Below are 23,924 nucleotides of genomic sequence, written 5' to 3'. Positions count from 1 at the left end.
CAACTGTTAACTTTTACATCTACATGATAGCATTAATATTCATTTGTTTATTTACTCTTTGCTCCACAAATGTCTTCAAATGCCTATTGCATGCGAAGTGCTTTGCTGGACTCCGGTGATTCAGAGATAGAATTGAACACTAGTCTCTGTCCTCAGATTCCTTCCAATCAAGAGGCAGAGGCAGATTGGCTGGAATGCAGTATTGAGTACTTTAATGGCAGTCTACACTTAATCCCATCCAATAAGGTTTATATAACCACGTATCCCTTTAGCCAATGTTTAATTTATCTTGGAATCTTGGGTCACAAGAACTTTATTGGAAAATATCAATTTCTATGCATATGTAGCTATAACATAGGAGAATGCAATGTCCTTTCAAACTGCCTGATAAGTCAATATGCAATTTATAATTTTTATATGAATTTTTTATTTAGTCACAATCATAAATGTTTATCAGGAAATTTCTATGACCTTTCTCTAAACAAGTAAGGCTATAGACATACCTTTTGATGGTAGATACTTGCTGTAATTGATGCCTAATACAAAATCAGTTTAGCAACAATACTTAGTTCCAGTTGATTTTGTAGTTCATCATTTTAATTAAGTTTAGCCTTCCTTCAACCTCTCAGCCTTATTGGTAACTTACTTTTCCTCAATTTCAAAGAAATTACATTTTTAAATGATTTTTTTAAAACCTCCCTGTTAGTGGTCATTAATCTTGCACACAGCAGATGTAATTATAATTCTGTATAATTAGAGAGACCAAACATGAGGTTTTTAAAGCAGCCAAAATTCCCCCAAAAGCCAGTAGAACTTTTTTCTATCCATCTCTTTAAAATTAGACCCATGCTTAAAACCAGGTCAGATAGATTAAAGGGATGGTAGTTTGGTCAAAATATTACCTACTCAAAAATATAAATGACGGTATTTCACTTGCAATTCCAGAGTAAGGTTTTGCATATCCATTTTGAATAACTTTTGTGAAGTTAAGTGATTTGAAATTGAATGCAGTGGGGTAAGCTGGTGAGACAGCTCAAAGCTATTCCAGGTCAAGGAAATCAGGTGAAGTGGAGTCATCCCCACTTTTCAATCCCTTTCACTTTAGAAATGCAGCACCCATGGACTCCCAGTACAGCTGCATCTTGTATGTATAGAAGTCTTAAAATCAATTTGATTTTCACTGGTATGATTCTCTAGTGTACTTAATATGCTATGGACAGGTTTCTGAGAATAGTAAGAAGCAATTACACTTCTCATGAATATATAGCGGATGAAGCACTCTGATTTATTATTCTATTCTATTTTAGAACATGCTTATGATTTTTTTTTAAAAAAAGCAAGAAAAGAAGAAACATTCTTAAGAGCACAGACTAGTAGATCTGAGTTTTAATTCTCAGATCTACTAGTGACTTTGGGTAAGCCTTTTAACTACTTTATGCTTCAGTTTATCTACCTATAAAATTTGATAAAACCTCCCACCTCTAATTTACTACCAACATTTAGTTATGTACAATATATTCTGTGGTCTTTCAATATATGTATTCAAAATTAAATAATCCTCCTATTTCAAATATCAATTTCTTTTATGAAACTTCTGTGAAAAAATTTCCTTCTTACTAATGATTTTTTAAAGTTTATGTGAAACTCACAGAGATAGAGGACAGTGAAAAACTTTACTTTCCAGAATAAAAATATTAAGTAGCATTAGCTCACAACACTGTTGCTGTCCAACCAAGTTCATTGCCCCTGCTCAAAAGGAAGCCAATACATTGAGACAGCAGGTGTTACAGTGGAGAAAGACTTTACTGTCTCAGGTGCCATGCAAGGAGACAGGAGGAAATTCTCAAATCTGTCTCCCTGAGAATTTGGGAGAAAGGGTTTTTAAAGGTAGTTTGGCAGGCAAGGCGCCGTTGGGTCTGCTGACTTGCTGGGTTCAGGGTGGAATCACAGGGGTATAGAAATTGTCTTCTTGTGTTGAGTCCATTCCCAGGTGGGGGTCACGAGACCAGTTGAGTCAGTTCCTTGGGCCACTGGTTTGGATGGCTCAGCTGGCCCACCAGAATGCAGGGCCTGGAAGATATCTCAAAAACTAGCCTTAGGTTTCACAAGGGTGATGTCGTCTATAGGAGCAATGAAGAAAGCTAAGAATCTTTATGACTATCAGCTATTTGACTCCTGAGTAGTAAGCAATTAAAGGAAAGCAAACTAGGGAACAATGGCTGGTTATATATATATTTTAACTATGCCTATACCTTTGCAGAGTTCAGGCCCCTACTACAGTTCCCACCTTGTGGCCCTTTATTAATTTTATAAAAGGCAATTTTGACACCAGTTCTAAAACTCAAGAGAATTCTAAATGGACTCGAGATTTGCTAATCCAAGATATTTAATATAGTGATTTGAGAAGGAATGTGTATGCAACTTGCAGTAAATTTTGATCATGAATTATACAGTTTGATGTCACTCTTAGTTTACTGCAATCCCACTGATATTATTTAATCTTGCACTTGCTACTTTTTTTTTCTTTTTTACTGATGGAGCTAATATTTAGTTAGTTCATTCTGTAGCATGTGCTCTCCAGTGGTATTGATTTCTTTTTCTCTTCTGTTCTGTGACCTCTCCAAAGCGCCAAATGTCACAAGGGAAGTAGTTTAATGTAGAATTTAACACCAAGAAATTAGCAGAAGTCTGTGTCCCACTGATAGAGGAGAAAATTATTTAACCTTGCTTTCTATGTGATTGATTTTTGTCTTAATGCAAAGTGTTTTTAAAAACCTCACTAAACCACATATTGTGCTAAATTTTGGTTATTACTAAGTGTACTAGTTAATTAACTGTAGATTAATCTGACCCTGTCCAAATTGTACCTCTAAAATAGTGTTAGAGAAAGAACAAATAAAAATTCCAGAAAATCTCAATTAAAGCCAAATTATAAGGCTAAGATCAATTATTAAAATTCAGAGTTTATTTGGGAATTAAACTTGTGTATGTGGAGTTTGTGTTCAACAGAGGCCAGGCCCTGTGCTGAGGTTGTTGGAAGGCAAGAGGACAGAACCTTAGCCCAGCCCGAAAAGTCATGACAGTGCACTGGGAACAGCATATAGAGACCCTTTGCAGCTTTGCGTGCAGGACGTGCTTTCTCTTCCAGGGTGTGCTCCCCTGCACCAGAACAGACACTGGCACATGAGTCTCCACAAACTAAAGAAACATCGGGACACTTGACTGAAATTAACATTCTTCATCCAAATGTTAGAGTTCATGTGAATCTTATGTATAGACACAGCCTCAAACCAAAATAATTTTATTTACTAAATTTACCTTTGAGTATGCAATTAAATAACACGCTTTTTTCTATAAAAGGAAATATTTTCTCCAAATGTTTTTCAAGTGTTGTCCACAACAGTACTGGGAGAACACAGAAGCTCTTTCAGTGATAAGCAACTTGGTAGCCCCTATGGCTACAGGCTGGGACAGTGCTTCTGAGCTGGTTGCAGGCTCAAGGGAGAATTTAAAAGGGAGTCAGCCAAGATGAAGAGTAGGAAACCAAGTGGGGATGAAAGGAGGGGGGAGGAGAGAGAATGTATGTCCACAGAAGGGATAGGTGAATGCCAAATGTTTTATCTTTATTCAAATGGCAAGAGTTTCATGTTGTACCCTATATACGTAGTATACCCTATGTACATGCAGGGTACAATATTTGAATGATCTTATTTATTGAATTCAGAGTTTAGCTTGAGAACAGTGATGTCTGTTTAATCAACTTCTCCTCCTGTCCCATGTCCACCAACAGGACAGGTCTTCTGACCTACTTATTTGACTTTTATAATTAAATGAGCTATAAAACTGTAAGGTATTTTTGCTGTTGGAGGCCACAGCAAACATGTATGTTAATTAATATTTTCAGATCTTGGTTAAAATTCAATGCTATGGTTTTGTTTGTCCCTAAAAGAAATTTTCAAAATGTCAGATGGGAACAAAACTTATTTTCTGTTGGAATATCACAAACTTCCCAGTATACTGAAATTATAGTTAGACTAATTTAGTCAGAATATACAGATGGATCAAAATGTGCTTTTTTATTCATAGGAATGAGCTAGTGCTTTAAAATTCCTCATGGCCAGGCATGATGGCTCATGCCTGTAATCCAACATTTTGGGAGGCCAAGGCGAGAAGATTGCTTGTGACCAGGAGTTTGAGATCAGCCTGAGCAACATAGCTAAATAAAAAAATAAGCTGTGTGTGGTAGCACATGCCTGTAGTCCCAGCTACTTGGGAGGCTGAGGAAAGAGGATTGCTTGAGCACAGGAGTTTGAGGTTGTTGTGAGCTGTGATGATGCCACTGCACTCTATCCTAGGCAGCAGAGCAAGACTCTGTCTCCAAAAAAATCAAAAAACTCTTCATGACAATTGAGAATTTATAATAGCATTAGTGGGTATTTCTTTCATAGGCCATAATGAATTAAATTAAGTATAATACATATTTGTGGAATGTGTATTATACCCCTTTCTAAGGTAGAGGTGATGAGGGTTACCCATAGGGCAGGATCTCCCTGCTGTCAGAAAGTATAATTTCTATCTGGGGAAGACCAGACTAACATATAGGTAAACACTAGAACCCTGGCTACAAAGGGGCAGTGTAAAGATGATAAGCACTTAGCACTTCAGCCCAGGAAGGGATGGGTCAGTAGGATTTGCAGAAGTTGGGAAAGGCTTATGGAAGAGAAGTGTCTTAGTCTGATCAGGCTACTATAACAAAAATACCATGGACTGAGTGGCTTAAACAATATTTCTCATGGTTCTGAAAGCTGAGAAGTCCAAGATCAAGGCACTGGCAGATTCAGTGTCTGGTACGGTGTTCTTATTTGGTGAAAAGGGGGCAAAAGGGTCTCTTTTATAAGGACACTAATCCCATTCCCGAGGGCACCTCCCAAAGGCCTGACCTCCTAATACCATCACCTCAGGGCTTAGGATTTCATCATACGAATTTTGGAGGGGATGGAAACATTCAGTCCATGACAAGTAGGGACTTGGGTGGCATTATGATTTTGGATGGACAAGGAAGAGAAGGGAGGGTTCCTTAGGCCAGAGAAACAGTATGAGGCAGAGCCAGGCAGCAGATGTGAGAAAGTCTAGAATAAAGGGTTTGTGTTTGGCAGTAGAGAAACATAGGTTGGCTCAGCGTGTGGGACAAGGATATGGGAGAAACTGGAGGCTTTGGGGGAGGAATTTAAAGTGAATTCTTTGATGGAGATCATGGGGGGAGCCATTGCAGGTTCTTGAGCAGAGATGTGCCATGATAGTCAAGAGAAAGTAATTACTCTTGTGCCTTGAAAGGTAGTGCTTTGAATCTACTGGTTGTTTTTCATTTTGTTTTTTGTTTTTTCCTTGTATATTGTCATCTTCTCCTCATTTGCCGTGTACTGCTCATGGCTGCTTCAGCGTGGCACATTCTCATGCCCCTCTCTCCTGGACCTCCAGTCTCTGATGACTGCGCGAGGGCAGAACCAAGGGTGGGGTGGAACATTCACCTAGAACACGGGACCACCTGTTGTTCGGGGACCCTGGAGGGAGCTGGAAAGCAGGACTCCTGTAGTCCCGGGTTCTCTGGCCTCTGACTGCACTCAGAAGCAGTGTAGCTTCGCTGACATGGCACTGTGTGGCCTCTGCTCTTCGGGGCAAGGAGGATTCTTGGAAACCACGCAGGTCACAATGAATTGGTCCCGCAGACATGCACTTCTGGAATTCTGGTCCAGACACCCCACCCCCAGGAGCAACTTTTAGTCACATCCATCCATGGGATGCATTTTTTTAAATTTCAGGATATTATGGGGGTACGTGCATTTTTGCCCTAATGACCCATTACTCTCCAACTTCAAACCACCTCACTGTTTTCTTCTACAGTCTGACTTAGACACGTTTGATGCCAGGCCTCCGAGAAAGTTGCTCCTTCCGTGTATAATTTTCTGTCATATAACGCTATGCAATTAACATCCCTATTCTTTTTGTAATATTTTTTTAAAAGGGGGAATATAGTGCTCATTTCAGCAGCACATTTCCAAAATTGGAACAATACAGATAAGATTAGCATGGCCTCTGCACAAGAATCCATACAAATTCGTGAAGCGTTCCCTATTTTGCTAAAAAGGGAGGAGGAAATATAGAGGAAAGGAAAGTAAGCATTTTAATTTTTTAATGTCTCTGAAACCCATTCATTAATTTTGAAAAAGTAAAATGCATCTAACCTGATAAAATCTTTATAAAAATTGGAAGCTCCCTGTCAACTAAATCACATTTATTTAATCTAGTATTAGACTGCCTTTTTTTTTTAACCAGATGGAAAACATTAGCAGTAATAGTGAACAAACATATCCAGGCTCCCAGAGGTCATTTTTAACCACCATTAACAATCTGCTTTTCACAGATTAGTAATATACAAAAGGCAACAGTCCAGTAAAAGATACACAAAAGGCAGCTGAAGCTTCTGTGCTCCTTATCTACCTAACATTTAGCCATTTTTAAAAACCCTTTGTAAGTCAGACCTTTGAATCTTCTAAGCTTAAAATCGGCAAATGGTACCCAGAAGTTGCAATAAAATAACTGTTTGAAATAGACACTGATGTAAAATGTTAATAAAACCTCCACAAAGCTGATGAAGAGAAAAGCTTATTATTAATGTCAGATTTGCCTGTGGTTAATATCATTTGCATTTACTAGCTACTTGTTTAATGGTTTCATACTCATACTCATGTAAAGCTATTTGTTTAGTGGTTTCATATCCATACTCATGTAGTAGTTTTATGTGATATGAAAGTAGAAGTAGAAAGGAAATGCATTTTTACATATCATATTTTAATTTTTAAATTTGATTATCTAATTGAAACATGATATAAGATGAACTGTCCACAAAATATACTAATAAGCCAGAAAGAATATAGTCTATAATGTGATAAGAACATGGTTTCTAGAATTGCCTATTCAGGAACAAAGATCTCATTAAATGATGTTTTGAGTGGTTGAGAAAGTTGTAGAATGATACCATCTCATTATGCCCTGTAGATAATACAGAGATATGTACATGTTTGTTTATTCCCTTGTTCATATTCAACATTTTGGATGAGCATGAAATTTCTATACATTTAACTGGTTTACTGAAACTAGAGTAAACATAGGCAAAACTGCATATACTCTTATTCTTGGTTTATATATATATATATATATATATATATATATATTTTTTTTTTTTTTTTGAGACAGAGTCTCACTCTTTTGCCCGGGCTAGAGTGAGTGCCGTGGCGTCAGCCTAGCTCACAGCAACCTCAAACTCCTGGGCTCAAGCGATCCTCCTGCCTCAGCCTCCCGAGTAGCTGGGACTACAGGCGTGCGCCACCATGCCCGGCTAATTTTTTCTATATATTTTTAGTTGTTTAATTAATTTCTTTCTATTTTTAGTAGAGACGGGGTCTCGCTCTTGCTCAGGCTGGTTTTGAACTCCTGAGCTCAAACAATCTGCCCGTCTCGGCCTCCCAGAGAGCTAGGATTACAGGCGTGAGCCACCGCGCCCGGCCCATTCTTGGTTTATATATTAATGATTTGTTATCAACCTTCATGTTTCTCTTCTTTTCGATAATAGTATTATTCAGGAATAATTATACATTGAGGTCTGTTTTTAAAATGTTTCACAGATATTTCCTCATTATTTTCTTATTATATGGAGAAGAAAGCCAAGGTGTTGAGGTTCAAGAGTACATCTGAGCCTGTAAAGACAGGTCACATCCAAAATGAGAGTGGAAATGAGGTTGTGTGAATATGATCTAGATATTACAGAAAATGCCTGCTATTAATAGGAACTTAGGGATGCTAAGGATATTATCAGGCTCCTTCCCCTAACTATGCATATGTCTTGGAGTATTTGCATGTGTGTATAATTACATATATGTAGACACACACACACACACACATACCCCTGACAGTCATCAGGTGAAATGCAGAATCACTATTTATAATGTCACGTTGAGGATTTTCTTATCTGTCGGTGATACTATTAATTGTTGCTTTGGAGAGAGATTCTGTTTCCCTCTTTGCAGGAATTTTTACCTTGACAATGAAATCTCCCAGTATTCCTACAAGTGCCCAGGGCCATTACATTCTATTTCTTGCTAAGGGAAATAAAGTAGTAAGGAGATAATTGAAATGATGAATTTTGGCCCATGCTGTAATTTAGAATTACAGCCTCCTGGGATCCCTGTCGGAAACAACTAAAGACAACTTCTTGAGTGCTTACTATGTGTCCAGCACTGTGCGAGGCACTCACTGGCCATGCAGAAAAGACACAGCCCCTGCCTCCAAGTAGCACTGGGCCTACTCTGTGAGGAAGGGGTTAAGCAAACAGCACCATGCCAGAGACCCTGCAAGGTGTGCAGGGGCCACAGAAGAGGGATCACTCCTGGGGATGGGAGAGGGGAATCCATAAAACCCCAGGAGTCCCTTTGTCCTTGGTACCACACCTCTTTAGACAGAAACAGAAAGCTTAACTGAATTATGTGAATATCATGGATAGCAGGTTGAAACTTGAAAAAAAAAATTTTCCGATTAGCTAAATGATTGGATTTGTTTGGTTTATTTAGCTTTCCTGGCTTATGTAGACTCAATTTATGATTGTAGATAAATACATTTTCTTAGTTTGCCATCCTTCTAATTAGCACATAAGTTAAATAGGTGAGAATAACAATGTAACCTTTATTCACAATGTAATTGTTACTGGTGGACACAACTAGTTAAGAGACTTGCAAGCAAGTAAATATTTACAAACTCCTATAGGCTAATTTATTTCACATCTCTGTTTTAGGTTGATGTTTTCATTTTAAACAAGCTACCAATTGTTAAGAAACCCCTCGAGGCTTATAAATTCTCTAGGAAGGACAACTCAAAACCACCATCACCAACCCCCACACGTACTTCTTTTTCACTGCCACAAATCTTGGTGGCCCAGGAAGGCTGGGAGCATCCTGCTTCTGCAGTCGCGGCTGGGCCTCCTCACTTCAAGGAGCCGTGGAACTCCGATCAGGTTTTTACCAGAAATCTAGACTGTTCAGCTTCTTCTTTTGCCCGTCCTAGCGATTACCTTCCTTGTAGAGGATGGATAGTAAAGAGGGATCCACAGCGGGGGATAACTTTTCAGGAATCTGTTTTCACGGAGCTGCCATCAAGGCCAGGCAGACTCTGTCCTCATTTTCTGCAGCTCTCCTGCGTGAGTCAGGGGAATTGTGCATGAGCAAATGAAGACAGCATTTGGTTCCTAGAACTTCTAAGGTCAGATTATATTAAATAAGCTCCTTTGCAGATATGAAAAGAAAATGACAAGAAAACATACAGAAAATAGCCTACACAAAACTAATAACATTTTTTTCTCCTTTTTTTAAGGTGAACACACACAAGAAACCAATTCACCTCATTCACTCAAAAAGGATGTAGAAAATATGGGGAAAGGTAAAGAAAAGTTGTAATTCTGTAGAAGTTCTCTTAGCTTTAAAAAACTGGAGATAATAGGAGGATATTTTTGTTCTACACCATATTTTAAGCTTGACAAGCAACATATGAATAATATATGGACCATTGGGTGGATATAATTGAGATTAATGCATACATATCAATCAATACATGACACTGTAATATAATACTTTAAAATAATATATTACATTGATTTATATTCATGGATTTCTGCACAAAATCTATCCTATGTCTATGCAACACTTTTTAAACTGGTAAAATATTTTGTCTTATAATAATAAATTGCCATATGTAACAGTTCTCTGGAGAGTTATTTGTAAAGATTAGTAAAATGACTCTTCTTTTTTTCTTTATTAGAAGAACTTCAGAAGGTTTTATTTGAACAAATAGATTTACGGAGACGACTAGAACAAGAGTTTCAAGTGTTAAAAGGAAGCACATCTTTCCCAGTATTCAGTAAGAAATCTTTTTTATTTCATTGCATTTGTGATAATTGAAGACATTTCTATTATTAGGCTTAAGAATGTGATTCTAAGTATTAAGTGATTGTGCAAAGCAACAAACGGTCTTCCTAGTCTGTCTAAATATTCATAAATTGAATTTTCTCTTATTTATGCTTTGAATCAACTCACAGATAAAATGTCTTACAAGAACCTTTGGTATATATTTATTGATATACGTTTGTATGTGTGTGTGTGTTGCGTGTATCTTAAAATATGTCTGTAAATATGTAATTAAATATCTAAATATATTTAGATATAATTTAAATTATAAATTTTAAATCCAAAGAACTACTCAGGTATTTATATTCTCTAAGGTAGGGAAAACAACAAAAAAGTAACTTTTATTCTCAGATCCTTCTGAATAAGTCCCTGCTGCTTGAGCTATGTATATATATGAAAATTTAAATGTTAACAATTCAATGTACACAAATCTATTTTATTAAATCAAATTGGTATAATTTTAATAGTTTTAGATTTTCCATCCATATTTAATGTTAAAATTCCGTTCCAAATTTGGGGACAGGACATAGTATAGCCTAAAAACTATTGGTTCTACACTCAAAGGCTTGGCATTTCCAAAGAGTTTATGGCAGGTGTCCAGATTTCTAAAATTTACCTGCCCTGGTCTCGGTCATATTTGGGCAAATACATCACCGAAGTGTTTTTCAAGCTTTTTGGAGTTTCATTTAGTCATATTCCCCTCCCCAGAGAAAAGGAAGGGGAAAGCAAATAATGTGCAAACTTATTTTTCTAATTTCATACATTTAAAATTAATTTTCTTCTGGGACACTTTTTTTAGGATGTCAGCATGCCCTCTGTTATTAATTCAGGCATCACGAAACTCAAGTTGGCAATTCCTGTGCTAGAGCGATACCAGCATCTGGAAGGTTTTTCAGTAATTGTGATAATTTCAATAATGTCAGCCCGAAGGTCTGCTCTCCCCAGAGCCCCCCAAATGTAGTCATCAGCACAACTGAACGATATACTTGGGGAGTGTTTTTGAATAGTACCAGTGTCCTGGTAACATGCACGCCGAACTGAGTTTCACCAGAAAGCTTAGTGGGGGTCAAAATGAAGAGGTAACTGCATTATGGAAGAGAGCTCTGGCCACAGGAACAGTAGGGTCTGCCAAGTCTGCGATCGCTCCATACCTACAGTGGGATTTGGAGCTCATGGAACTTCAGTTATTCTGAATTCAGAGAAGGTCTGCTGGGCCTTAGAATAGGATTGGAAAGAAGGAAAATGGCCAATACCTTTTTTTTTTTTTTTTTTTGAGACAGAGTCTGCTCTGGCACCGTTGCCCCAGCTAGAGTGCGGTGGCATCATCACAGCTCACTGCAACCTCAGATTCCTAGGCTAAAGTGATTCTCCTGTCTCAGCCTCCCGAGTAGCTGGGACGATAGGCACGAGCCACTATGCCTGGCTAATTTTTTCTACTTTTAGCAGAGATGGGGTCTTGCTCTTGCTTAGGCTGATATCGAACTCCTGGTCTCAAGCAATCCTCCTGCCTCGGCTTCCCAGAGTGCAAGGATCATAGGCATGAGCCACTGTGCCAGGTTGGCCAATAGCTTTTGATAGTGTATTTAGGAGCGTCATGGTATCCCCAGCTTCCTCGAGAAAAGGAGGAACACGTTTAAAATATCTTTAAAACCATTAGAAAGAGGTGCTTCAAAAGGACTAGGGATTCTCTAACTTCTAAAACTGTATCTTAAGAAAAAGTATACAGTTCCTTGCAGCAAGGAGCAGACAGTGAATGATTTGTTTCTCCATAAGCTGATGTTTATCTAATTGTTGAGTTTGCAAATCCCTGCTTTTAGATCCAGCAGAGTGGGTCCAAGTCCCGTTGAATCCCTAATGTGCCCTCCTAACTCCCTATGAAGCCAGTGTAGCCATAATTGATCCCATTAATAAAATCTCATTAATAATCATCTTAAGGAATTAAGTAGTTCACAGTAATTTATATTTTCCTTATTAACTGCTCTATTGTATAACATGTACACGTTTCCGTTAAACAGGAACGTTAGAATGTTACAGTGCAACTGGCCAGTTTCAATTCAGACCTATCATTTTGATCAAAATTAATATGCATCCTCTGTCATTGCCACATATATGAAACACTTCAATTAAACAACAACAAAAAAATTTCCTCTTTTTTATCTGTAACGTACTCAGCTGACCAAGGAAGTGGCCATGTGTGTGCCCAAGTTTGAATAATGCGTGGTTTAGACACACCACAAAGAGGCAGTCAATTTCACACGGATGAAAATAGCAAATGCACATTATGTGCTTGTTAACTAAATGTGAGGGGCTGTGAGGCTAGCAGACAGATTTAGATTCACTCAGAGGAAAAGAGGAAAACTGAATTTTGTAAAGCCGTCGAAAGGAAGCATAGATGAATTCTCATGAGAGTTTTGCAAAGCTTTTTACTAGTAGGTGCAGAGGCACTCGCAGTCACAACACCTAAAATCCAGTTCCCTTAGAGCACTGGGGACCCAGGCTAGGAGCTGCATCATGTGACTTTTAAGAATCCAGGCTCAAAAATCTACCAGACCCGACTTCACTTTTGGGCTCTGCTACTTTGCTGGTTATATGATCTTGGAAACTGTAAAATGGGGCGGATGATTCCTGTCTCGTAGGAGGTTGAGGGGACTAAGTGAGAGGGTCCACGTGACATGCTGTGCACCTACTGGGCACAGAGTAAGTGTGTGGTAAATGTCAGCTGCAATTGTGATGGAGATCATGAAGCAAAAGGAGGAAAAGGAGAGGATCAGTACTGAGCTCTAAAAAAGCATTTCTAAAATTGGCTCCAAATATTGGGCTTTTGGTTGTGGTTCTGAGGGTTAACGGGGACCACAGGAATGAATCCTGGGCATGGAGAGGCTCAGGATAAAAGATAAGAGAGAGAAGGAGAAGGAAGAAGAGGAAGAAAGAAGGAAGAGAAGAAGGAAGAAGAGGTGGATAAAGAGGGAAGAGAAAGAGGAGGGAGAGATAGGGGAAGAAGGAGGATGGAAAAGGAGGAGGAGGAAGAGACAAGTCTCCATACTTGGGGAGCAGAGTTGGGGAAGAGGAGGAGGAGAAGAAACAATAAGTCTGTACATTTGCCGGGACAGAGGCTTCCAGAGCAGCTCCCCATGAATACTTCCGCATGACAGTGATGGGGAGCTCCAGGGAGGAGGGAAGGCAGGCATTGGCCACTAAAGTGCAGGCAGAGAAGCCTGGGGGATAATCAAGAGGTCTCCAGGGTTGGACTCTGACTCCCCTGCTCACTAGCTGAGTAATCTTAGGCACTGTCCCAAACCTGTTTTTCAGCAGTCAAACAGTAAAAAAAAAAAAAAAAAAAAAAAACCCGATACTACTACCTACCTCTTGGGGTTGCTGAGAGGATTAAATGAGCAAAAAGCATAATGACGGATGCACGGTAATCACCAACAAATGTGAGTTGTTGCTACTCTATACTGTTTTAAAGTTTGATGATTACCTTCCTGCAGGGACTATATAATAAACTAGCTAATATTAGAAACCAGAACTTCTAGAGATTTATTGAGCTGTAGTTACAGGGTGAAACAGTCAGTGAACCTTGTTTTGCTAGCAGACGATATATGTTTAATTGACAAATCGGGTAGGACGTGAGCAGAGAGGTGGGGAGGGTGTATGCCAAGGAAACAGGTGTTTGGGAAATGGATGTAGCGGAGCTCCACCATTGTCAAAGCCATGGGAAATGATGGTGGAATGGCTGGTCAAACGTGTTCTGCAATGACGAGCATGTTAGGCTGAACAGGAGTAAAGGCTTAAAGGTGAGCCCAAACGCTACCACTCCAAGCTCCCCCACTAATGACTGGGCTGATCGTTCAGCAGCTGTCAATCCAGAAGTCACTTTTGCCACCACATCGTGTCCATCCTCCCTAGCAAATCTGTCTCTTCTTCCTCTCTTCTCCTCCCACACCCTCTACCTTCCTTTATCATAGCATTTCTCCTTGTGCTGTAGTTTTTTGTTCATTTCACTTTCTTCCCATGAGCCATCTGTAGAACCTCAGAGCCGAGCCCCTCAAGCTGGCACTTGCTAAAGGTGGCAGTGGACGGAGAAGGTCCTCACCAGCAGGGTGCCCTGTGTCCTCACCTCCTGTCTCCAGCCCAGCCTGTGGCTGTCAGCCCCGTCTTCCTAAAACTCTACCTTTGGGACCAAGTCTTCCATTCAAGAAGCTATAGTGATTCCCTGCTGCTTCTCAGGTCGTATCTAAGTGAACTCCCGACTGACTCTCTAAACCCTCCATAATTGGCCCACCCTGCCTCTCCACCCTTATGTCCACTTCTCCCCATGCTCAGCTCCAGTTCCCTGGCTGACTGCTCTGTCCCTTCGCCTTCCGCCTCTACAACTTTACTCTAGAATGCCTCCCCCCTGCTGGGTCCTCCTCCTCATCCGGGATACAGCTCAGATTTCACCACCTCCAAGAACCCTTCCCCTTCTTACAGTAGGCACCCTTTCCTGAAGTCCTACTGTGTTTATTTCTAGGGTGTTCTGTGTTGGCTCCTCCTCTGATTGTTTCACTTGTGTTACTGTCCTGTACCTCACTGTGTTATAAATAGGTTCAGGGAAGGCCCACTCGGAATGTTCTTCGGTTGTTGCCTGCAGCTCCTAGCACGTTGTGGGTGCATAGCATACTCTCAGTAAATGGGGGATAGACATGTTGGTGTCGTATCTGAAGAGATTCAAACTGATGATGAAGGATGAGATTGGATCACTGAAGACTGTTGTATAAAGGAGATTAGCCGGGGTTCCTCAGTTGAGTCCTCGATTTGCAGTTATGGTGACAAATTCTTGGCACTTCAGGGAACCTGAGGGACAAGGCCAGTTATTATAGGGAAGGACTAAGGAATGGGGCTTTATGAAAAAGTTTAGATTTCATCTAAAATGTCATCATTTTAGATTCTTACGAAGAATTACTCTTCCAAATTATTGTTAAGATTTCTTCTTACTAAAAACAAACTACATCTCATCTACCTGAATATGGCTGTCTCCAGCTTTCATCTATGGCTGTTACTGTATTCATTTGATGTTCAGTGGTTTCCTTCCTTCCTTCCATGTTTCCTTCCTTTTTCTTTTTGTAGCATCCTCTGGAAGAAGAGAGAAGAGAGAATTCCAAAATACTATACAGATCAAAAGTCTCCATAGTTGTTTGAAAACAGTGATAACAAAATTAAGACAGTGTAAACAAAATGAGCCCCAAAGCCTATCACTTGCTTAGTGGGATCTCCCAGATGAACCAGATGTACCATCTGGGTTTTCTTCTTATTTATGGTCCCAGGAATATAGGCTGGATACTTTTTATTGCTGTTTGGAAAACCGTTTGTATTTCCAAGCTATCTGTGTTTGCAGTGCACAGCCCTTGCCACTGTGCTGGCTGGCATGTTGCACTTCATTGCTTTTCTTTGCTACTTCCTTTTATACTACTGTCTTCCAAAAATAGTTGGATTGTAAGTGATTCTCATTGGAGAAATTGGCTTAATGATTTTTTTTCATCTCCAATTAAATTATATCTTCATCAGCTTTTAGAATATGGCAAAAATTTTAGGTTTTTGTTCGTTTGTCAGCTAGCAATCTTTGTATCTCAAGTTACATATGTGCTTGACGTAGAAAATTTTAAATATACAGAAATAGAAAGGGAAGAAAACAAAAGTCACTCATAATCTTGCTACCTAGAGATAACCAATGTTAACATTTTGGAGTTCCAGCCTCTTTTGAATGCATATTAAATCCTTCGTTTAAAACAAAATGAAATGTTATACATGCCATTTTTACCTGCCTTTTTCTTTTAGTTAAAATGTGCCTCTTTTCACTACTACCCAGAAATCTATGAATATACTTTTGGACCTTAAGGTTTGCCCAAGTTTCACACAATGGCACCCTGTAACTAAATCTTTGCACAGAGAGGTTGTACTAATTTATACTCCCATCCTCTCCCCATAGTTCTTTTGATGTGTTCATTTTCTTATTGATTTGTATGAACTCTTTATGTGCTAGAATATTAATTTTTTGATATGTTGCAAATATTCTTTGGTTTGTATCAATTACCTTTAAATGTTGGCTATGGTGTTTTGTGTTTGAGGAGTTTCATTTGTTTGTAATTTATCATCATATTGAACTTTCAAATTTCTTTCTAATTGAATCTATCAATTTTTTTTTTTTTTTTTTGGTTTTTGCCTTTGATGCCCTTCCCCACTCCAATCTTATAAAAATATTCACTGTTTTTTCTAATACGTTAATGGCTTCATTTTTTTCATTTTAACTTAGGGAATTATATTAAGTGTACCATCATAGAACAATGAGCATGAATTTACTGAGGACTAGTTTTCATCTTTGCACTCTGAATTGCCCTTAGCTATTTCCTCCTCCAAAATCAGAATTTTCTGGGATCCCAGGGAAGTGCTCCAGCCAGGTCAGCTTCAGATAGCCCCCTCATTTCTAGTTAATCTCAGTTTACCACCCTGGTCAGAGGCACATTGGATTCCTAGAGGGACAGAGGAACCTGTCAAGGCTCAAAATTTGTTCCTTCATAGAGGGAGCCATGCTTGGAAACACTGGTCTTCTCTGAGGCATTCAGGCCAGGAACAATGGTGTTGGAACCAGCAATTTGTGGAGGGTGGTTTCCCTATTGTCCTGTGCCCAGCCTGTGGGCTTTGACCCTCCTCCAGAGCATCCTGAAGTGGGAGGTGGGTGTCAGCTCCTCACACAGTGCCTCACCCCTAATCGTTATCACTGCAAATTGAACTTGCCCACCCCCTTTCCCCAGCACAGGAAAACAGATGGGTGCTTGGGACCCAACCAAATCAGTTTACCTTGTCATCAAATCTTAAAACGCTAGAGCAAGGAAGGACCCTAAAGAGCACATCATTCCACACCCTCGTTGCCTTAAATAAAGGTCTGAGGCCCGAGAGTGAGGGAATTCCTGTCCATGGCAGAATCCGGATCTGCCAGTGGATACTTCTGTGCTGTTTTCATTCCTCATTCATTATCTAGCCCCTTCTGTGTGTCAAGAACTTTGGTGGGCCTTGGAAATGTAAAAAGTGTCTGAAACTTACCTTCCTGTCCTCTAAGAATTCACGGTTTAGCTGAAAGACAGATGTGTAACAACTAATCATAGTATGTACTATGGATGCATTAATAGAGATATGGACAGGTTGCTAGAGGAGTACAAAAGAAAGGTGACTAACTGTAGCAGGAGGAGCAGAAGAATTGGAGAGGGCTTTCTAGAGGAGGTAACGTTTGAATTGGAACATTAAAGAAAAGGGAGGTGTTTGTGACAAAGGCAAGACCACAGCAGGGCCAAAGGCACAGAAGCAGGAAGTACAATGTATATTTGAGGACCGGAGAGTGGTTTGGTGAGTGGTGGGGTGCAGGGGATTTCCTCTGTGCCCTCTACTGTAGCAAACTGAGTCACCTGCAGTTCCCCTCTTCTCCTGCCACGTTTTTGCGTGGAATGCTGTCCTCCCCCTTAACCCCTGAGCGAATGAGGCCTCCTCCCTCAATCCTTGCATTGCCCCACATACTTCACTCTATTCCATCAAATTCAGAGGGGAAAGTAGGGATTCAGTCTTTTTAAAAAATAAATTATAATATATGCTTGAGATTGGAGAAGGAATTCAAATAGTATAGAAAAAAGTAAAAAAAAATAAATAAAAAGAACAAAGTCTTTTAATCTCTAAGCACCCAGGGTCTCATGAGTGGTAAAGGATTTATTATCTTGAAAGCGATGGGAAGCCATGGGAGATTTTTAAGCAGGGGAATGAATGAGATTTGGAGAGGAAGGGACTAGAGGCCAGGCGATCAGTCAGAAAATTATTCCGGGAAGAGGTGTCTACATTAGGAAGGTAACAATGGCAAAGAGAGGAGAGGTTGGAGGTAGAATACGTGGGATTTACACACCAGTTGGCTGTAGAGGTGAAAGGAACAGGAGAGTAAAAGATATTGATCAAGTTTCGGTTTCCCCAAGCTGCTACCCTATGAACAACAAATTCAATATGAAATCATGTTAACTTCTCCTTCAAGGCTGAAAAAGCCAAAGTTAACCAAGTCTACGCTTTTAAAAAGATCACACGAAGAAGATGCAATATTATGCTATACATTTGGAAGTCTTTTTTTCTTTCTTAAATGCACTAAAAATGATCAATAGGAAAAATAGAAATACCATTCGATCCAGCAATAGCACTATTAGGCATCTACCCAAAAGAGCACAAAACATTCTACGATAAAGACATCTGCACCCGAATGTTTATGGCAGCACAATTCACTATTGCAAGGATGTGGAAACAACCCAAGTGCCTGTCAATCCATGAGTGGATTATTTAAATTTGGTATATGTTTACAATGGAATATTACTCAATCATAAGAAACGACAGTGATCTAGAACCTCTTATACTTTCCTGGATTAAACTTAAGCCCATTATCCAAAGTGAGGCACCACAAGAGCAGAAGAATGGGCTCTACTTGTACTTGCCATCAGATTGATACTAACTGATCAACACTAGGGTGATCACATGGCAGAAATACTCTTCAGGGATTAGGGGGATGGGAGGGGTAAGTCTGCAACTAAAGGACACAGGGAGCACTGTAGTGGGGGAAGGGCATGCCTTTAACCCGCACTTGGGTGAGGCAAAGACATAAAGCGTAACCATAATGTTTGTACCCTCACAATACCCTGAAAAAAAAAATATGATCAATAGGTAGGCTAGCAGAAATATTTTGCATAACAATATGTCTTAAAGTTCCTCCCTTCTCGGAGTGGGGTGAGGTCTCCAGAGAGGCACTGGGCCAAAGGAGGACCATAAAATAAGGCTGGTCCAGGGTGACAGAATTTGCTGGTTGGGAGAGTCGGGCCAGAGTATGTTTATCGCTCTCTTAGGAGTGAGATGAGTGGCAGCAAAGACAGGCAGGCCTATTTCACAGGCCCATGTCTTCCTCACCCAGAAAGCATTACATGCACAAGGGCAGCAGTTCCTACGATCAGCTCTATCTGAGGTCCACCCCTCACTCGTGCTGGACTTCTGAAAACAGCGGAAGCTCTCAACACCTGTGACTTGTACAAGTGTGCAAATGTTAGAGAACACGATTGCACTGAACATTTCTGCCTAACTATTATATGCAAGGGATTAGACTAGATGGGGCATGAGATACCATAAAATGTTAAGACATACACCTTACCCTCTCACAATTTACTGTCTATTCTGATTAAATTATAGTGTTGAGACCATCTCTTCAAACAACCGTACTATTTACTTAAAAAAAAAAAAGACTTAAGTTGGGGGGGCTGTCTTTGGGACTGTCAAAATATTTTTATTAGATACACTAAAAGTAGATTTTGCACTTTAAGTAATTTCTTTTTCTATTTCTCTCTCCTACCAGATAATTTTCAGGATCAGATGAAAAGGGAACTAGCCTACCGAGAAGAAATGGTACAACAGTTACAAATTGTAAGATGCATTCCTGTTTAAAAATAAACACAGCTTGCTTGATTCTTTTTTCACACTACCCAATATGTATGAAACTGTTCATGTTTTTGTGGTGAAATCCTTTGGTCCACTTACCTCTCAGCTGGTTTAGATGCTAATTACCAAGAGATTTACTTAGACTCAGGATAAACAGATGTGTCAGTATGTTTCCTCTAAATGTAACTACCTACCATGTGTTAATAGACAGATGTGTAAATTGTCTCTGTGGGCGAGCCGGAGGTACCTGCGTTTTCTTGCACCGTGCAAACTTCTGAACACAGTGCTGGAATGTGATAGTAGCTCAGTGAAGGGCAATTGTCTTCCATCGGCTCCCCTCCTTTTACTACTGAGACCTGAGCCAGGCCCTCCACTGTCAAAAGAACTTAGTATCGACACAATTAATCAATTAAATTCACTTGAAGGATGATGATTATTTCCAACTGAAATGTGTTATCCTATACAAATCATTTCTAAAAGTGGACACTGACTACAATCTGCTTATATGGAGAAAACAAGCAGACGTCTGAAACTAAACGTAGTGGTTTTGTTTGTTTGTTTTCTGAATTCCTTGCCCTTTGTCCCCATGTAAATGCATCTAGTATTATTCATTAGGGCTTTTAAAGCAGTTTCCCAGGCTCCTTCATTTTTGTGAGGACAATGGGGAAACTTATTTCTGTTCTGTATTTTCAAGATATTTTTAATCACCTCGATACAGACATATGCTGATCCTTAGTGATATTCCTGGCATGATTGTTGTACTTTTGGTTGCTTGACATGTTTGCACTGATCTGTGTTATTCTTCAGCCTTTAAGGATGTATCTATGCATATATGCCTGTCTTGTCTAGAGAGCCAGGGATCTAGTTCTCTGTCAGGATTATTTAAGAAAGATGGTTATTAATGTTTCCTTTCTGCATCGGAGAAATCATGCCAGTGTTAATGAATATTCCTGAGAGTAATTTTTAAAGCAATCTTGTATGTCATGAAGTTTTCCCCCATTCCGGGGGCTGTGTTAAAAGTGCTGCTTCTGACTCTAATGCTCCTGCTGTGGTTTTCCTTGATCTAAAGTGCTCATTAGCAACTCTCGGTTCTGAAAACCGCTACGTAAGATGCCGCTTAAACAGGATCTTCCTTCTTGTGTCGGTTTTGTTTGTGTGCTAGTTTTGTTTGCACCTAAATTCACCAGGGAGCAGAGGATTTTCTTAATTGATTAGCAACAAATCCCCCACAGAGGTTAAAAAAATGTATCTACTATTCTTAGCTTTTGATTCCTAGATAATAAAAGCTATAATTACTTGCTGTGAATATATACTTACTATTTCCTTTGTCCAAAGGAAGAATTTAAAGAAAAGATTGGAGGCAGGGGAATATACAATTTTAAGACTTTACTGATTTTACACAGAGCATCATTTTCAGATTCTTAAAACAAACAAACAAAAATGCCACACATGCAACAAAAAAGTTGCAATTTCGGGGTGAGTGAGTATAGCAAAATGGACATTAGGAAAGGAAACTAAGTATTTATTTCGGCACCTATTTAAGGCCAGTGATGTAACCTTAATGTCTTAATTTTCCTTGACATTTGGTTTCCTTAGTAAAAGAGGAAATGATATTGCATTCATTTAATAAGCAAGTACTATTGATAGAAGAAAAAATGTCTCATGTCTTTTGAGATATTTGGTACATGGAAGATACAAATTGGTATTACTAAACCTTTTTATTATACTGTATTGCAAGATATTTTATCATCATGTGTTCATCTATCTAGACAAGTGTTATTAATTCACATTCCTCTAGGTAGTAAACTATTCCTGGTAGCAAATTAAATAGTTTGGGAGAAGCTAGAATTTTTTCACCCAGCTGTGGAGGTACCATGTAATTCCTGAAACCCACAAAGGTACATCCAGGCTAACAACATGAAAATTGGTGAAATAGACATGATTTGTCCCTCCTGCATCTTCCCCTTCTTTTGTGTCCCCTCCCATAAGATGCCCAGGGTTTTTATGCTGCCTCCGGTACCTAGCACGTGTCTTGAATCACACAGCTATCAGTTAAATGAATTACCACCCATGATACCCACTGATCCAACTGTGATACTCTCATATAGCAATCCTCTTAATTCTTTTCGAAATGTCCCTGGGTTGGTACAGATTTCCTCAAATATTTTTTGTACGCTAAGCAACTACAATTATTAAAGAAAGGAAAATTAGTGAATTATGGGGAGCTTATATGTTACTGCTTGCTCTGTCTACAACTAATAGACACGAGATTTAAGGTCTGCAAACAAGATTAAGATCCATCCCCTATAGTTCATTAAGTGTCACTTCCTCAGCAAAAAGGAAACTGTTGCGAAGTTTAGCCTAGTGCCCTGGTAGGGGTAATATAAGGGAGAAGTGATTAATAAACATGAAATGCACATGCAGGCCATAAAATGTGAGTAATCAATTTAATGGCATGGCTCTTCTCGAAGTAGTACGTGTACTAGTGGAACTATTTAAGCCCTGGTGGCTAGAGATATTTTTGTGCAGGAAGGACCTGTGTTTGCATTATACTATCTGCTTTAGAATTGAGGCAGCAGACTCTTGTTACTTGAACAGAAATGTACCTAACCATATTCAGCTGAATGTATTTGTCAAAGCACCTGGGGGAAGATGTCTTTAGAAAATTCTGTCTAAAGATTATCAAGAAGTTGCAAAGTATCACAATTATTGGCTTTCTCAATATTTTAGCTGAGTGATCTCATTCATCAGTAAATATGGTTACATGCTTTGCTTCTTGAGAACAGAACAATTCACTCAAAATTATTTTATATTTAAAGTTTATAGAGCATATATTACAGAATAGGCATCTTTTTTCTTAGATGAAATAAAAACTCACTCTATCTTGCAATCATGGAGGATTCAAATATATTAAAGCCATCATGTTTTGTAATGATTCCCACAGACCCACAATGCATTTATCCTATGCTGTTAAAAAGTGTTCCTATTCAAAAGACTTATATCAAAAGTATCTTGAGTATCATTGCTGTAGAAAGAAAACTTATGAATTTCTTTGGCTCCTCCATTTTTAGATTCTCTGCTGACTGTAATTTCTGCACCATTGCTTTTTTTCCCCATTTGTTAAATGCAAAGTTGTGATGACTATAGAGTCAAATTATTGACTCTCTTTGTGCCTTTATAAATGAAAGTGCATTTGTCTCAATGTGAGATTTAAAGCATGTGAAGAATTAGTTTATTTAACATTTATACATGGCAACAGCTAACTTTTTTAAAAAATAGCTTAAAATTTGAGTTTTATAGTACTTAACACTGTTTGTGTTAAAGTGCCCACCCCTGCGCTGGGTTTTCAAATGCTTAAAGCATTTTCATTACTAAGCCAAATTTATTTATGCAAAACAAAGAAATTTGGTCCAACTATCGACCAAATACAAAAATTTAAAAATTTGGCAAGTTCATGAAAATATAAGTGTTTAGAATGAAGGGCAAAGGACTTTTTGTTCACGAATGAATTGTGATTCTAGGAGAATTTTGTTTAAATTTTAAAACAAAATTTATCATCTCTTAGGATTAAGAAGCTAAAGATATTTTGCTCAGTAAATAACTTTTTGATTTAAGTTTTTCCAAGGACTGGAATATAATAATTTGCAACATGAGCTGAAACTGTTATGATGCCTCGATAACCTTTTTTGTGTGTGTGGCTAATTTGGCAATACGTTTTTAAGCAAGTGCATTTGTGTATAAGCTACTACTATAGGTTTGTTGAAGACATGCTTTCTTGTTTTAGTCATAGTTGTTGAAGGGCTTCGTGAAGCTACAACACAGAGCGCGTGATAAATGGCTACACCCAGGTTCACATCCTTGGAACTTGCCAGATCGCTGCCTACCAGGAGGCGCAGTGATTGAGAAAATGTGCTAGTCTTGAAGTGCCCTCTGCTGTTTAGCCAGAACGCTGCAGTCACACACAGCTAGGGGGAACTGGTCTAAGTTCTTCATTAAAAGCCTCAATTAAAATAATGTTCAATCAATAGATTAAGTACTAATGTTTCGTTCACTGTGGACTTGTAAAACAACGGTTTACAACTTGCTGACGGTGGAAGCGCGATGCATCTTCCCAGAGAAAGGAATGAGAGGTCTTTATCGTTGCTCTTTGGCAAGGACATGGCTCTTCAGTGAGATGGTCTTTTCTTGGAGGTTCTCCAGTATTCATTAGGACGGGAACTTGCCCAGATTCCTACTGTCTAAACTGAGGGAGTTTTTAAAAATATGATTTAAATCTTTTTTTAAAGAAGTAGTTATAATACAATAGTTACGGTTTTGCACTACACTTTTAGAAAAAGATCTTTGGGCCACTAGAGGATTTTGGTTCTGTGGCTAAAAGGATTTTGGTTCTGTGGCATCAGGGGACTAGATGCAAGTCTGAACTTCTGTGGAAGC

At 39.0% G+C, this 23,924-nt stretch overlaps 1 protein-coding gene across 1 annotated transcript in view; it reads left to right on the top strand.

The window, feature by feature from the left end:
- Positions 1-23,924, top strand: part of SKOR2 (SKI family transcriptional corepressor 2) — a 35,136-nt gene that overhangs the window by 7,861 nt on the left and 3,351 nt on the right. The window contains exons 4-6 of the mRNA XM_012642660.1: positions 9,421-9,486; positions 9,865-9,963; positions 19,408-19,475. Coding sequence (XP_012498114.1) covers positions 9,421-9,486; positions 9,865-9,963; positions 19,408-19,475 — 233 coding nt within the window. The remainder of the gene's footprint in view (positions 1-9,420; positions 9,487-9,864; positions 9,964-19,407; positions 19,476-23,924) is intronic.

Source organism: Propithecus coquereli, unplaced genomic scaffold, assembly GCF_000956105.1.
Source record: "Propithecus coquereli isolate 6110/MARCELLA unplaced genomic scaffold, Pcoq_1.0 Scaffold181, whole genome shotgun sequence".
NCBI classification, from domain to species: Eukaryota; Metazoa; Chordata; class Mammalia; order Primates; family Indriidae; genus Propithecus; species Propithecus coquereli.
Note: the sequence above shows the minus strand (reverse complement) of the source record. Positions and strands in the feature narration are given on the sequence as shown.